At 39.6% G+C, this 13,928-nt stretch overlaps 1 protein-coding gene across 1 annotated transcript in view; it reads left to right on the top strand.

The window, feature by feature from the left end:
* Nucleotides 1-13,928, top strand: part of atp10a (ATPase phospholipid transporting 10A) — a 67,830-nt gene that overhangs the window by 2,302 nt on the left and 51,600 nt on the right. Inside the window, exons 2-3 of the mRNA XM_054790397.1 lie at nt 8,990-9,194; nt 9,279-9,364. Coding sequence (XP_054646372.1) covers nt 8,990-9,194; nt 9,279-9,364 — 291 coding nt within the window. The remainder of the gene's footprint in view (nt 1-8,989; nt 9,195-9,278; nt 9,365-13,928) is intronic.

The raw sequence follows: 13,928 nt of genomic DNA, 5'->3' as shown, positions 1-13,928 counted from the left end.
TGGGGTAACTACAGGTTTTGAGGGCATCCCTGTCACTATAAGAAAATTATGCTGGTCGATAAATTATTGTTGATAATTGATGTTATGGAGCACATTTTTGAAACAATTTTTTCATTAATTATATGGCATAAAAATGCGAGTACATCGTATCAAAAGCAAACTTTAATTTCTCAAGAGTATTGGAATGTCGAGAGCTTTTAAATAAAATAAACATAATAAATTAAACAAGAAAGAAGACAAATTGAAATAAAATTGACTGTCTTTTAGCAAAAGTTTCACCAAAATAAAAATCACAATCATAACCACAAAAAAAATGTACTCTGTCTCTGTTAAGAAAAAAAAAACACTCCAATGAAAAGTACACATAATAAATACAATAAATAAAATGGAGTATCAAGTCTCTGTAAACAAAATTGTACTTGAATAAATAACGACCATAGGGTATTATTCCTTGACAGGAAGGCTTAACATTTAGCGAACAACACTGAGTGTGCACCATTTTGCACTATTTTGTTTATATTTACTTTGCCGACCATATGCCTGAGTAAGCTTAATACAATATAAAACCGAAATATTCCCAAACTGGAGCTGTGGCATTTGCCTTAGAAACCATCGCTTTTGTGCCTTCATTCATGTTAGTGTATGCTTGCTAACTGCTAGCACACTGTGTATACACTCACTTGTACCCCGCCTGCACGTACTGGGACAAAGAGGCTGAATAGTTCAGAGGAGGGTTTGCTTTCTCTGTTCATTCCACTGTCACACCAACGCACACAGACCGATACAGAGTGAACCCTCTTGTCATCCAGCCTGTGTGGTAGACTGGGACGAGGTAAACACGCTTGCATGCACATGTCAATTTATCGAGGCTGGCAAAATTATCAACTTTGTTTTTATCGATCTTTCGATTAATCAAATATCGTGACAGGCCTACTCAGGTGCTTATGCTCTTTCTCTTTGGCCTGTGGGCTGGTGGGAACATTATCAGCTCTGTGTTGTAGGGTTATGATAATGCCCAGTTTGTGTTCCAGTGGGTGGTGTCAATCAAAAAGTAGGTATTGGTCGAACATGGCTCACGTGTGAACTGATTAAATGTGCTCGGTGAAGGCTAGCACTACCTGGCTTCTAATCTTGACCCTTGTGTCATCTCATCTACATATCTGTACCAGTGACTTGGTGCTGTTTCTTTAAAGGGGTTCAGAGCCGTCGTTTCCATGTCCTCCATGTAGAGGTTGGTCCCCATAGGGGATACTGGTGACTCAACAACTGTGGTTTTGTCTGTATAAAGTTCCTTCCACATACAATGCTGTCCTTTTGTTCCTGCCGAAAGGACTCACTCCACACTCTCAGACTAGAGCTGTCCTATCGAGTCTGACTGGTGTATGTCCCACCTAGTCTTCGAGCATGAACTGATGAAGCCTGCTCGGATGAGAGGCAAAACGTCTTGTAAGGCAACCTGAACAGTCTAGTTGTGATGGATTGAATGCCCTGAGAATACAATGACCTGGATGAATGAGAGGCACAATGAACTCTCACTCTTTGCTGGACCCTGCAGGTCTTGCCAATTGCCTCAATTTTGCAGGCTGGGACACACTGAAACACAACTTTTTACTTTACACACAACAAAGTGGCTTCCACGAGTCCTCATCCAGCTGCTTCCTTCCAACTTAACAAATCCACTTGTTGACAAACCCTCAAGTTAGTGAGTTTACATGATTCCCGCAAGCCAGATGGCCATGAAAATAGCTCAGTCTGAGTAATATGTGACATATACACACCGCTGCTACACAATGCAAACAATAAACAACCGCTTTTACTGAAAATACACCAAAGGCGACTAGACTGTTAATTAATGGAGGTTCCTTTTATTACGTACAATTGTTTGAACAAAATAAACGGTACAAAAGTAAAGAAAACCAAAAACTACTATTGGCTCATTCAAATCTTTCAAAGCCCTCCTGTGTCAAATAACATTTTACTTGAGATTGTAAACAATATAACTGTAAATACATACATACAATATATTTGAAGTGATAAATTAATTTCCGCCAAGCAGGTTTCCTTATTTATAAATAGAATATTTTTGGAGTTGGAGCATAGAAAACCTGTTTATGACCCTCTAAATACCTTTTTAAAAAAAAAACATTATTAGAGCCCTCTAGACATGAAGTAACACCCCTGTAGTCATCTTTACACTCCAATTACCCAATGTAGTAGTGTTGCTGTAAATGTGTTGCAGTGCTAGGGGAGCTGAGTGGCGGGCGGACAGGACTTAACATCGAGGTTCAGAGTTGAGTTACATCCTCAAGCAGTTTCTCGTGTTAGGGATTGTTGTTGTTGTTGTTGTTTATTTTACAAATCCTGTTGTTCCGTCGATCAGGTCTGGTGCTTGTTCGTCTCATTGAACATTACAGTAACATTATTGACACCTACATATCATCATAACATCTTTGAATGTATCTTCTGAATGCCTTATATTTTCTATTTTACTTTTTTAGCCATTTTTATGCTGCAAAAATGCTTAATTTAGGCAAAAAACTACATAAAATTTGCTTAAACATGCGTGTTTTTAGGCTAATAATAGGCCATATTCAACCACAAAACAGCATGATTTATTAATTAATATATTTATAGAAAACCCGTGACAGAGCAGAGCCGTGAAATTTGAAGTGCAAAGTGGTGAGTGTTTTCTGTACTCACAAAACTCACATTTGTCGCACATTGCTTTTTTTTGAAAAACAGAATCTACATACATACGTTGGCTGATCCCTCCTGCTTCGTCTTATTCTCTGGCAGACCAGGTGTATATGAGGTGTGTTAAGAAGCAGAGCTACAATGCCATCTACTGTAAAGAGTTGGAACAGCAAGCTCCATTGACAGTCCTATTATAATGTGTTTATGTGCGAACAGGTAGCTCCAAATCTATTTGCGGTTGTCCAAATGTATTTGTGGCGAACCACCACAAGAAACGAATGCACGGAAAACACTGTATGCACTTATATTGGTTAGACTAGCTTTGGTGTTCCCGTAGTGGTTCTTATGTTTGCAGGGTTGTGACAGAATCAACAGCGCCTCTGCTGGTTGACAGCAAGTATTGCGCTCCATGCTGCTTCAATGGCTTTAAGATAGTTGTTGATTAAGCCCTTCCCTAGATTGGTTGATGACTGGAAAGTCATGTTTGTGTTTATCTCACATGATTTACAATTGTACATGGCAGGTGTACCTAATAAAGAGTCCAGCGTGAGGGTGTAAGAGGTCACTGTGGTCTCTCACTGCCAACCTGTTGCCCCTCCACCTCTGTTTTCTCTCCTAATGAAAAGGCTGGCTGTGGTTCCACGCACAGAGCATAATTCACGCTCGTCAAAAGGCTCAGTGTTTCGGCGGCGCCGCTATTTTAGCCTTCAGTCCTGACCCGAGTCGCTCCGTCAGGGTCGGCCATGATTGAATTGATTCTGCAGCGTGTGACTTCGACCATTCTCCCTCTTGTTTTGTGTCCTCAGGCCTGAGCGTCTTTCTTGTTTGTTTTTTGTTTTCGATGTTTCATTTTCCGATGCTGTACGTGGCCCGCCTACGAAGTTCCGTCCAACTTGTATCTGAAGTACTAATATTTACAAAGTTGGCTGACTCAGAGTAAACGTCAGATCTGGTGGAGTTTACAGAAACACTTGTTGAATCCTCCTGAACCAGACAACCTCTCACTGGCAGAGTTGGACGATACTCCAAATGTTGGTACACATCCGATACCAAGTAAATACAGGGCCAGGATAGCCAATATTGATGTGTTTTACTTGGACTTTCACTGTTTCCCACAGGACTATGATCTATTTGTGATGGTGGATTGCGAGGGAGGAGTGGTGTCACAAGCCTCTGCCGGACCAAGGAGCGGGGGTCTTACATTATAGCAATCTAATGCTATTTACTTATTATGTATTGTGAATAAAACAGGCCCAACATCAAATTTAAAGCACAAAATGACATTGTTCATGTGTTGGTGACAGGCAGTGTGTGAGCATGAATGAAGTTGAGGTTTAGAATCAAACAAATATGCATATTAGCACTACATAACGTCATCAAACCTTATCTTTATGCATTCCCACATAGTATCAGCATTTGGAGGTGAACGAAGAACGGGATAAATACAGCATAAGTCTATCTGTGCAGCGTGGGAGAATGTTTGCACATGGTGCGTTCAAAAAAAGTCCAAGTGGGATGGGTCGCCACTTGCCGAAAGACAGTGCAACAGTACCACACAAACATGCAAAAGCTGTGGGATTTCTAATTGTATATTATTTTTAATAAAATAAAAGCCCTTATTCCAAAATTGATATGCATTTACATAAAATTTGATGTAGTTATTTACAAAGTAATTTTTTTTCCAAGTGTCTTTTTTTTCCCCTCTCATTGTGGCTAAAAAGTTTGCCACGGTGGTTGGGAACCTCTCGTTTCGATGACCTCATCTAATTTATCATTTTGTAAAAAGGATACAAAAAACGTTATACAGTCGTCCCTCACCACTTCACGTTTTTTCTGAAATATACTGAACAATAAATCATGCTGTTTTGTGGTTGAATATGGCCTATTAATGAAAAATATGTATATTTAGGCAAATTTGACATAATCTTTACCTAAATGAAACATTTTCAAGCATAAAAATGGCTTAATGAAGTACAATATAAATATAAGGCATTGAGAAGATGCATTTAAAGACATTGTGATGATATGTAGTACTCTACACTGATCACTAGGTGTCAGTAATGTTACTGTTATGTTGGGTGAGCCACACAAGCATCAGACTTGATCGGTGGAACAGGCATTGATTGCATCTTTGAATTATCTCAGGCACAGGCACAATAATCCCTAAACACGGACTACTGTTACTGCTGTAACACATGCCAAGCTAAAACTCACTGAAACCCCGACGTCACTTCCTGTCCAACACACACAGTACAAGTATTATTTATGTCTTAAATGGCAATTTTTGAAATTATGTCTACTGTATTGGGTATTAGGAGTGTAAAGGTGACTACAGGCGTGTTAGTTCATGTCTAAAGGGCTCTGATAATGTTAAAAAGCATATTTAGAAGGTTGTAAACAGATTTTCTATGCTACTAACTACAAAAATTCACTTCTTATGGTCGCAACGAATTAACAGCGATAAACAAGGGATTGCTGAGCGTTTATGAGCGAAGGTTAACATGTAGCACCAAATCTATTTGTGGTGGGCCAAATGGTGCCCCCACCACACACACATGCACACATACACATACACACACACACACACAAAAACACACAGACCAGTGAAGTGCAGCTCTTCCTGTCGCACTCATTTGGCTGCAGCAGAGAAGATGAGAAAAACTGGAAAAAAAATTATTATTTTTTTCACCACGGTAAGCTGTGACTTTGTAAAACAATATCACACCAATGCTGCCCCATGAGAATAACGTCCTTGCGAAAACATGCTGTCAGGGCCCCTCAAGGAGAACATTCTATTTTTTTTTCCACGTATTATGGTATTATGGTATTATGTCGTATGACATATATGATATCCCTCTCTTTTTGTGCACGAAGCGTGTTTGAACAACACAACAAAGAAACACATATTTGTGAAAGTAAATACACTAGGTCCCCAACTTACGAACATCCGACTTGCGAACATTCGCGGATACGAACACAAGCCAACTGGTCTATATTTTATTTTATTTTGCCTTGTAGGCGCTCCATCAGTATTTATACTGCTACATGCTTGACCAGTAGAGGGCACTGTGACACTGCTGATGGGACCAACAGGTTGAGTAAAACGCTGGCGAGAGAAAGCTAAATTGTAGCTGTATGAAACAACCCGGACAGAGCGTGTGATTAAAGTTTATGAAGAGTTAATAGGCCTGCTTAATTCTACACCACCCACAGAACACTACCTCTTTTAGAAGAGTCTAACGACGACGACAATTTGTCCTTTTTCAATAACTCCTCCTCCTCCACCACAACGACGTATGCTCGACCACTCCTCTTCAAAGGTAAATAACATTTATCATTACATATTATTATATAATTTTTATTATTATTGTTTTTTTTCATTAATTATCCTCGTTTAATATTACTACTGCATCCCAACTCATATTTACATACATACACATATACTGTATATGTATACACATACATGTAGTACCTATATCATTGGTAATATTACCTTTTCCCCGACTTAAGAACAATTCGACTTAAGAACGGTCGTCTGGAACCAATTGTGTTTGTAAGTTGGGGACCTAGTGTATAGAGGGGAAACTGAAAATATGTCGACCTAATCATGCTAGCATTGATGCGATATCACCCCGGTAGCTATGTTATTGATATTTGGACGGATACCCCCACCTCTTTTGGAGCGCAGGTTCATTTTGGTGTGAAGGCCATCGGAACCTTTGCATGTGGAGTCTTTTATTGATCGACACTTCTCTTGTTTTGTTGACGTGTTAATGAGATTACTGCATCCATGGCAAACATTCGCCTCCTTGTTGGTATAAAGCAGGGGTGTCCAAAGGTTTTCCAGTGAGGGCCTCATAGTGAAAAATGAAGGGATGCAAGGGTCACTTTGGTATTTTTTAAAGGAACACATGTAGAGATACGCTAAGAGGTTATTCTGTATTTATTTCAAGAATTCTTATACGTACTGTAGGTGGAAAAGCCTATTATTACTATCAACTTCACTCGTTGCTCTTTTCCTCCCCATTTTTGCTGTTTTATTTCCAAATATTTCCACTTTCTTCTTAAATAGTCTTCATAAATGTTTTCTAACTTTATTCCCATATTATAACTTTTTCCCCAACCAAATTTTCCAAAAATTACAACTTAATTTTGTATCTCATAATATTAAATATACATTTTTTTTCTATAATATTTCAACTCTATTCTACTAAAATGACATTATTTTCCTCATAACATTACGAGTTTATACTTGTATAAACGTATAAAATATTTACAGTATACAATTGTGTCTTTTTTTCCCCGTTGGACTGATTTTTTTCTCAATATTTTGACTTTATTCACGTAAAATTACAGCTGTGTTTTCTTTCCATTTCTGCTTTTTTTTTTTTTTTAATTTTCCAACAATTTCAACTTTCCTGTAAATTTCCTTTTTGCGATTATGACTTTGTCATCATGTTTTGACTATATTCTTGTAAGATCATAACTTTTTCTGCAAAGTAATTTTCCAAAAATTGCAAATTCATTTGCTGTTTTGTTTTGTTTGCATATTACAACTTTAAAACAATGTCTTTGTTTAATAGTTCAACTTTGTGTAAGGCTTTGTACGACGTTATTCTTGTAAAATGCAGACTTTTTTTTCTCATTAGATTACAACTTTTTTCTCTCAATATGTTGACTTTATTCTTGTAAAATTACTGCAAATTTTTCAATCTTTGCTGTTTTTTTAGTTGTCATAATTTAAAAAAAAAAAAAAGCAGAAGTCCACACTTTGGACACCCCTGTTGTAGACATTGCTCCCTCCCTGTGGCTTCCTCTTCTTCTCTTTTGAATTTAATCTTGTTAGGAGTGGCGCCTTGAGTCCAGTGATACTTACTGTACATGTTTTTTCCCCTCTTCATGGCTCATTTTTTGACTCGTGCGAGTTATACTAAAGTACGGTGGTCCGTGGTAAAAGCATAAATTTATTGCTGAAATATCATCTTTTTCAGAGGGTGTTTTTAATACTGAAATTTCTTTTTAGCTCTGGCCTATTTTTGAGGCTGTTTTATGTAGATGATGTAGCTTTATGAGCCGAGAGGAACATCACAATGAAGTCATTTTATTGTAGGAAGAGCCTCTGTGACTAAAAAGGGGAAAACCCCTGCGTTGGCTTTGTGACAGCTACTGCTGGGTACACCCTGGACTAGTCACCAGCCAATCGCAGAGCACATAGAGACAAACAACCATACCTATGGACAATTTAGAGACGCCAATTAACCTAACATGCATTTTTTGGAATGTGGGAGGAAACCGGAGTACCCGGAGAAAACCCGCGCACGCACGGGGAGAACTGGCCAGGGGAGAATCGAACCCAGGTCTTCCCGATCTCCAGGCTGTTACTGTGTTGGTCAACATGCTAACCACTAGACCATCATGCGGCCCATATGGAAATAAACACAAATGTTATTTTATGAGGAAATATTTGGAAAATTAAAAAAAACAAAAAAAAGAGCAAAGAGTGACGTTGATACTAATAATAGGCTTTTTCACCTATATGACAAAGCTGAGATGCGTTTTTTTTTAAAATACATTAGTACCTCGCATAATGTAAATCTCCTGTTACGTAAATTCCACTGAACGTAAAGAATTTATGTAAATTTTTCGCATCGTATTACGTAAGGAATTCCATATAACATAAAGCGCCAAGTGACAGAGAGACTAACAGAGTACACTTGGTGACGCCTTCTGGCTTCACGCTCTCATTAGCTGATTATCGGGGCACCGTCAACACTCTCATCTCATTGGCTGCTTATCAGGGCACCGCCTACGCTCTTATCTCATTGGCTGACTTATCCAGCGCGTCCATGTTTGTATGTGAGCTCCCTTCCTCATCTTAGTCGCCCTTAAACTAGTTTGCACGTATTGAAATCTCTTCTTAATTTCATTACTTTTCTTTGTGTTAAAATTACCGTAGTCATGGGCCCTAAACCAAGTGTAAGTGAGAAGAAAAAAGGGAAAAGTTGTCGATCGAAAGAAAGCAGGAAATGATCCAGAAGCATGAAGGTGGTATGAAATTAAGATGTTGATAGACTATACGGCCGTTCCCCATCGACCATTATACCTTATTTACCTTATTTTATATTGGAATGTTACTCTACTATGTTTATGCTGTTTTGTTGTTTGTCATTTTTCACTCACTGGGAAAAGTTTGGACACCTGATTTATAGTAAATATTGCAATGTGCGTGTAAACACTACGGCTCATTTGACTGCTCTGAGCTGACCATCTTTTACGTCCTTTGTGGTTCTGTCAGAGTGGAGCGCCGCTACGTGGAGAAGTTTTGGAAGGAGGTGCGGGTGGGCGACTTCATCCGGCTGAGGTGCAACGAGATCCTGCCGGCCGACGTCCTGCTGCTGAGCTCCAGCGACCCCGACCGCCTGTGTCACATTGAGACGGCCACGCTGGACGGAGAGACCAACCTCAAGCAGAGGCAGGTGGTCCGCAGCTTCTTTGACTTGGTGAGACGATGACGTTGATTCCTGTCCATGTCGCGTGCACCGTGCGGTCCAAACAACGAGGTTTCTCTCGGCTACTTTTTGCAGGATTGCGATTTCGACCCGTCCAAGTACAGCAGCGTCATTGAGTGTGAGAAGCCTAACAACGACCTCAACCGATTCCGAGGATACATGTGAGTACCAGTTATCACTTGTCGTGATAGTCCAGTGAGTATCAACACCAACTTGAAGCACCTTAAGTTACTTATATACAGTCATCCCTCGTTTATCACGGTTAATTGGTTCCGGACCTGACTGCTATAAGTAAATTGCGGCAAAGTAGAATTCAGTATTAATAAACTGAATATTTTAGTAGTTAGAGCATAGAAAACCTGTTTATGGCTTTCTAAATACATCAACGTCGCCGCCATATTGGATGTGGCAAGAGTCGGAGCGGAAAAGATCCCTCATCCATGTGCTGCATGGAATTGTACAACTCGGTAATAACCTTTCACAGGTAAGACTTAACAGTTACCTTTGATAGTATTTGGCCCATAGATGGCATGATTTGGCCGTCATAACTTCATTTTGAGAGCATAATTTGCCGATGCTGTATAAAACACTGTATTCGCGCGCACAATTCATTCATTGTCATCTCTTACTCTGCCACTATTTTCAGACATACTCGCAGACATATACATATCTGCACATACATGAAACATGTCAGTCACCAATGTGTATGCCTGACACACACGCATACACAGGCACACACACTGCTGGCAGAACAAATGTGGAGTGATGAGATTAAGAATGTGGGATAGTTGACATCATTTTGTACCAGCAAACATGTGACTGACTGTGAGTGGGTGATTAAGTGTAATATACTGTAAGCATGAGTTATAATATGTTCATTCGGCCCGTATACGTGAGAAAGTTTCTACAGCTAATTGAAGATACCCGACCATATTCATTTTCTGAGGAATTTGCATAATGGCCCTCAAATTTGGGTGCAAAGTGCAGGTTTGGATTGCACTATTTAAAGTGAATAATTCATCATGGCAAGCTATACCACCCTCTGTTGATTGGCCGATTGGTGATCCTGATTTTGTATTGCATTTTTAACTCATTATTTGGACTCATTGATAATTTTATTCTTAAGAATGTTAGCATTATTAATAATTTATAACAGATTTCCGTACAAAAAACGGGAATCTAGGAAACTTCACCTGGACTGTCCATTATCCACGTATTTATTTCCAAGTCACACTGGTTGAATTTTTGGCTAAAAAGTTACTGAAACGTTTTGGACCGTACGTATCGTTCTAAATGAACCAATATCGTCCTTGAATCATATCGGGAACCACGAATCGTGATACGAATCGAATCGTTATTAAAACGAATGGTTACACCTCTACCAAATATGTTGCATTACTTATCCAAAACAGAGTGGAAAAATATTCCATCTTAACAGTGGGAACTGTCGTTCTGGCTTCAAAGCGTGTGGGGGGGAAAAGGGTAGTGGCGGGAATTTATGGTACCTGTCAAAAGTGGATCAAGTAGACAATAGCGTGTCTTGGAGAAACACACTGTCTGAGACAAACACTGCTCGTTAGCTTTTAAGCTATGCGCACGCACACACACAATATGGCTTAATTCCAGCATAAAGGACCATACGCTTCCAATACACCATTGCGGCTCCTCTGACACTTATTTAAAACTGTTTAAAAATGGAAAATAGTATAGAGTAATTGACTGCGTTTAATTGGGTCCAGACCAGACCGTGATAAGTGATCTTTCAAGAAGTTGGATTCCTTGGAATATTGTCATAGTCAGAACATAGAAAGCCTGTTTAGGATTTTTTGTTTTTAACATTATTAGAGTGTTCTAGACATGAAATAATCCCCTTATACTCACCTGTACACTCCTTTTACCCAATATAGTACACATAATAACAGAAAATAAAATATTAATAAGACTCCTGCTCGTGTGTGTTGCTGCAAATGTGTAAAGGTGAGGACAGGAAGTGACGTCGGGGGTTCAGAGTTGAGTTTCAGGCCCTGTCCTCACAGAAATGTTCTTGGGATTTTTTTATTTTTGTTAATTTTTGTAAAATATATGTTGGATGATTGCTCATGTGAGACGTTATCCAAAATGCGACCATGCAAAATACACAATTTTGACCCGAAATTAAACCGAAAAGTTAATTAATACCAAAAGATATGTGTTTTTAAGTGTGCAGGAGTAGGGAGTACATGGCTTCAGGTCAAATGTTTGAAGGGGTACGCCATTGTAAAAAAGTTTGGGAACCACTGATTTAGGCCACAACTATGTAACATTTGCTTAAATATGTATATTTTTTTTATTAATACTAGGCTGTTTTCAACCACATATGAGCATAATTTATGAATTCATATATTTTTTGAATAACCGTCAGAGTGAAATTGAAATTGAAGCGCAATATGAGACCTTTTAGACAAGGCCTTACAGGAAAACTGCACTTGTGGAATTTTGCTTATTATCCACAATCCAGAGACAAACACACATGTGGTTCTCTTTTCTCTGCATTCTAAAAATATAAAAACAGCTAAAAAAAGAGGCAGCTATTTAGCTCATTCCATCCCAGCCATTTTTCAAAAGACAACATCTTCAAAATCTTCACGATTTTGACCTGATTTTTCAAGGCACACGGAATACTGTGTTCTATGGCTATATAAACATGGAACCTACCAAAAGAAAGATAAGACTCATCTTTCATCAGGGAAAAAAGTTTATTTCTACCTTTTCCCATTCTTTAGTGATCAGCAGTAGAACATACAGTAGGTAAGTTGCAGGAAAATATCAGTTACCCACGAGAAAAGGCAGAAAAACAGCGTTTTCTGAAAAGGTAAATTTCAAGCATAACTTTCACTTTGAATTTTTTTTACAGCTCAAATATCTAAACAACTGTACCACATTCATAAACAACACAAAAAAGGGTTGTTTTACATCAATATAATAATTTATTCACAAATAACACCATGATATAACACCATGAACTATACAATTTTCACATTTGGAACTAAACTGTGTGTTCACGGTGTGCGCATGTGTGTGTGCGCTCGTGTGCATATGTTAAAATTTCCCTACAATGCGTAACCTTCTGCACGCTGCACTCCTCCATGCTCATCCACTTCCTCCTTGCTGTGGAGTGTGTTAATACATGCAACTGATTCATGCTGAGCTCTTATCAAATGCACTTCTGCCATCTTGTGACCGTTTTTATGGCTTAAAACTGCTTTAACAGTGACATCTATTGGTGCGCACTTGCGTCATCACCTCTTTTTGGCTCTCACCTTGGGTGCATTGATTTCACATAGCAACATAGAAAGAAACACTACACCTAGCGTTAACTTTTCTAAACTCAAAAACAAAAACGCAGCAGCAATATGTAGCGTTCCCTTTTGGCAGTGGTGTTAATGTGTCACCTAAGGTTTGTGGATAATGGCAAAATTCCAAAAAAGTGTACAGTTTTCCTTTTTAAAGGTGATTTTAAGATTGATTTTCATCAAATTCTGATTTATCTAATCACCAGAGCCCTGGCCTTGCCAAGTTGTTATGGCGTACAAGACAGTGAATGCACAAACATGTCTGCACACGATGATGGTGACAAATAGACTTTGCTCAGAAGACGAGCAGATGCTGCCAGTGTTCAGTTGCCAAGCTAGAATGGAGCACTTTGTGTGTGTGTGTGTGTGTGTGTGTGTGTGTGTTTTATGTCACAGGCCAGTGGCACACCTTCCAATCTGGCCTCCTCCCTGAGAGACATAAGAAATCTGCGCTTGTCAATTTCTCGACAAGTCGGTTGTGTGAACTACGACCGCCGAGCTCGGGGAGGACAGCTTTGTTAATCTGCATCGCCGCTTCAGCGGCACGAGCGACGGCGGTGCATCCGCAAACATGCCGTCAGTTGCATGACTTTGAGTAGCCATGATCGAACTGCTTACAAGCTCTTCCTGACGTTTTCATTTGGTAATGGGATTAACGGCAACAGCTTAGCTCTCCTCCATCTTTTATGGTTAAGTCTGTTCCTCAAGAGGGACGTCCATTGTCCTGGTGGTCTGTCGAGAGTCTTTATGCGCTTTAAAGCGTGGCGTTTGAAGGTCAGCCAGGAAGAATTTCCAACCACTGTGATATTGGAAGGGATATGTGCTGAGACAGAGAAAGACACTGATGCTTTTTAGATGGTGATGGAGGGAGGTGTTGCCCGCGATGAATGGAGACTGTCCTCGGTGACATTCTGCTGGAGGGCAGAGGACATTAATGCTGTCAAACGCCACCAGCCACTCGCTGATAAATCTTGACATTAACCCGCCTCTTAAGTTGGTTCCGCTCATGTGGACCGACACATCAAGTCCCAGGTGGGGCTGATCCAATCCAGTATCATTATGGAGTTCTGATACCGGCTTCATTCACAAATAGGTTTGGAGCCACAAATAGATTTGGCGTACCTGTTCACATATAAACACATTATCACCCGACTGTCTGTGAATGTAGCTTGTCGGGTCAACTCCATACAGTAGATGGCATCGTAACTTTGCTTCTTAACACACCTCCTGCACACCTGGTCTACCAGAGAATAAGAAGGCATTGTAGGAGGGATCAGTGTTGCCAACTTAGCAACTTTGTCACTAGATTTATTACTCATCAACAGGTGGTGTCCAGAACATGCAGATGCAGGTCTGATGATACGACTACAAAGTCGATCATCGATCAAAGACC

Source organism: Dunckerocampus dactyliophorus, chromosome 10 (genome assembly GCF_027744805.1).
Source record: "Dunckerocampus dactyliophorus isolate RoL2022-P2 chromosome 10, RoL_Ddac_1.1, whole genome shotgun sequence".
In the NCBI taxonomy this organism is placed as follows: domain Eukaryota; kingdom Metazoa; phylum Chordata; class Actinopteri; order Syngnathiformes; family Syngnathidae; genus Dunckerocampus; species Dunckerocampus dactyliophorus.
This window is presented reverse-complemented; position numbering and strand designations above follow the sequence as displayed.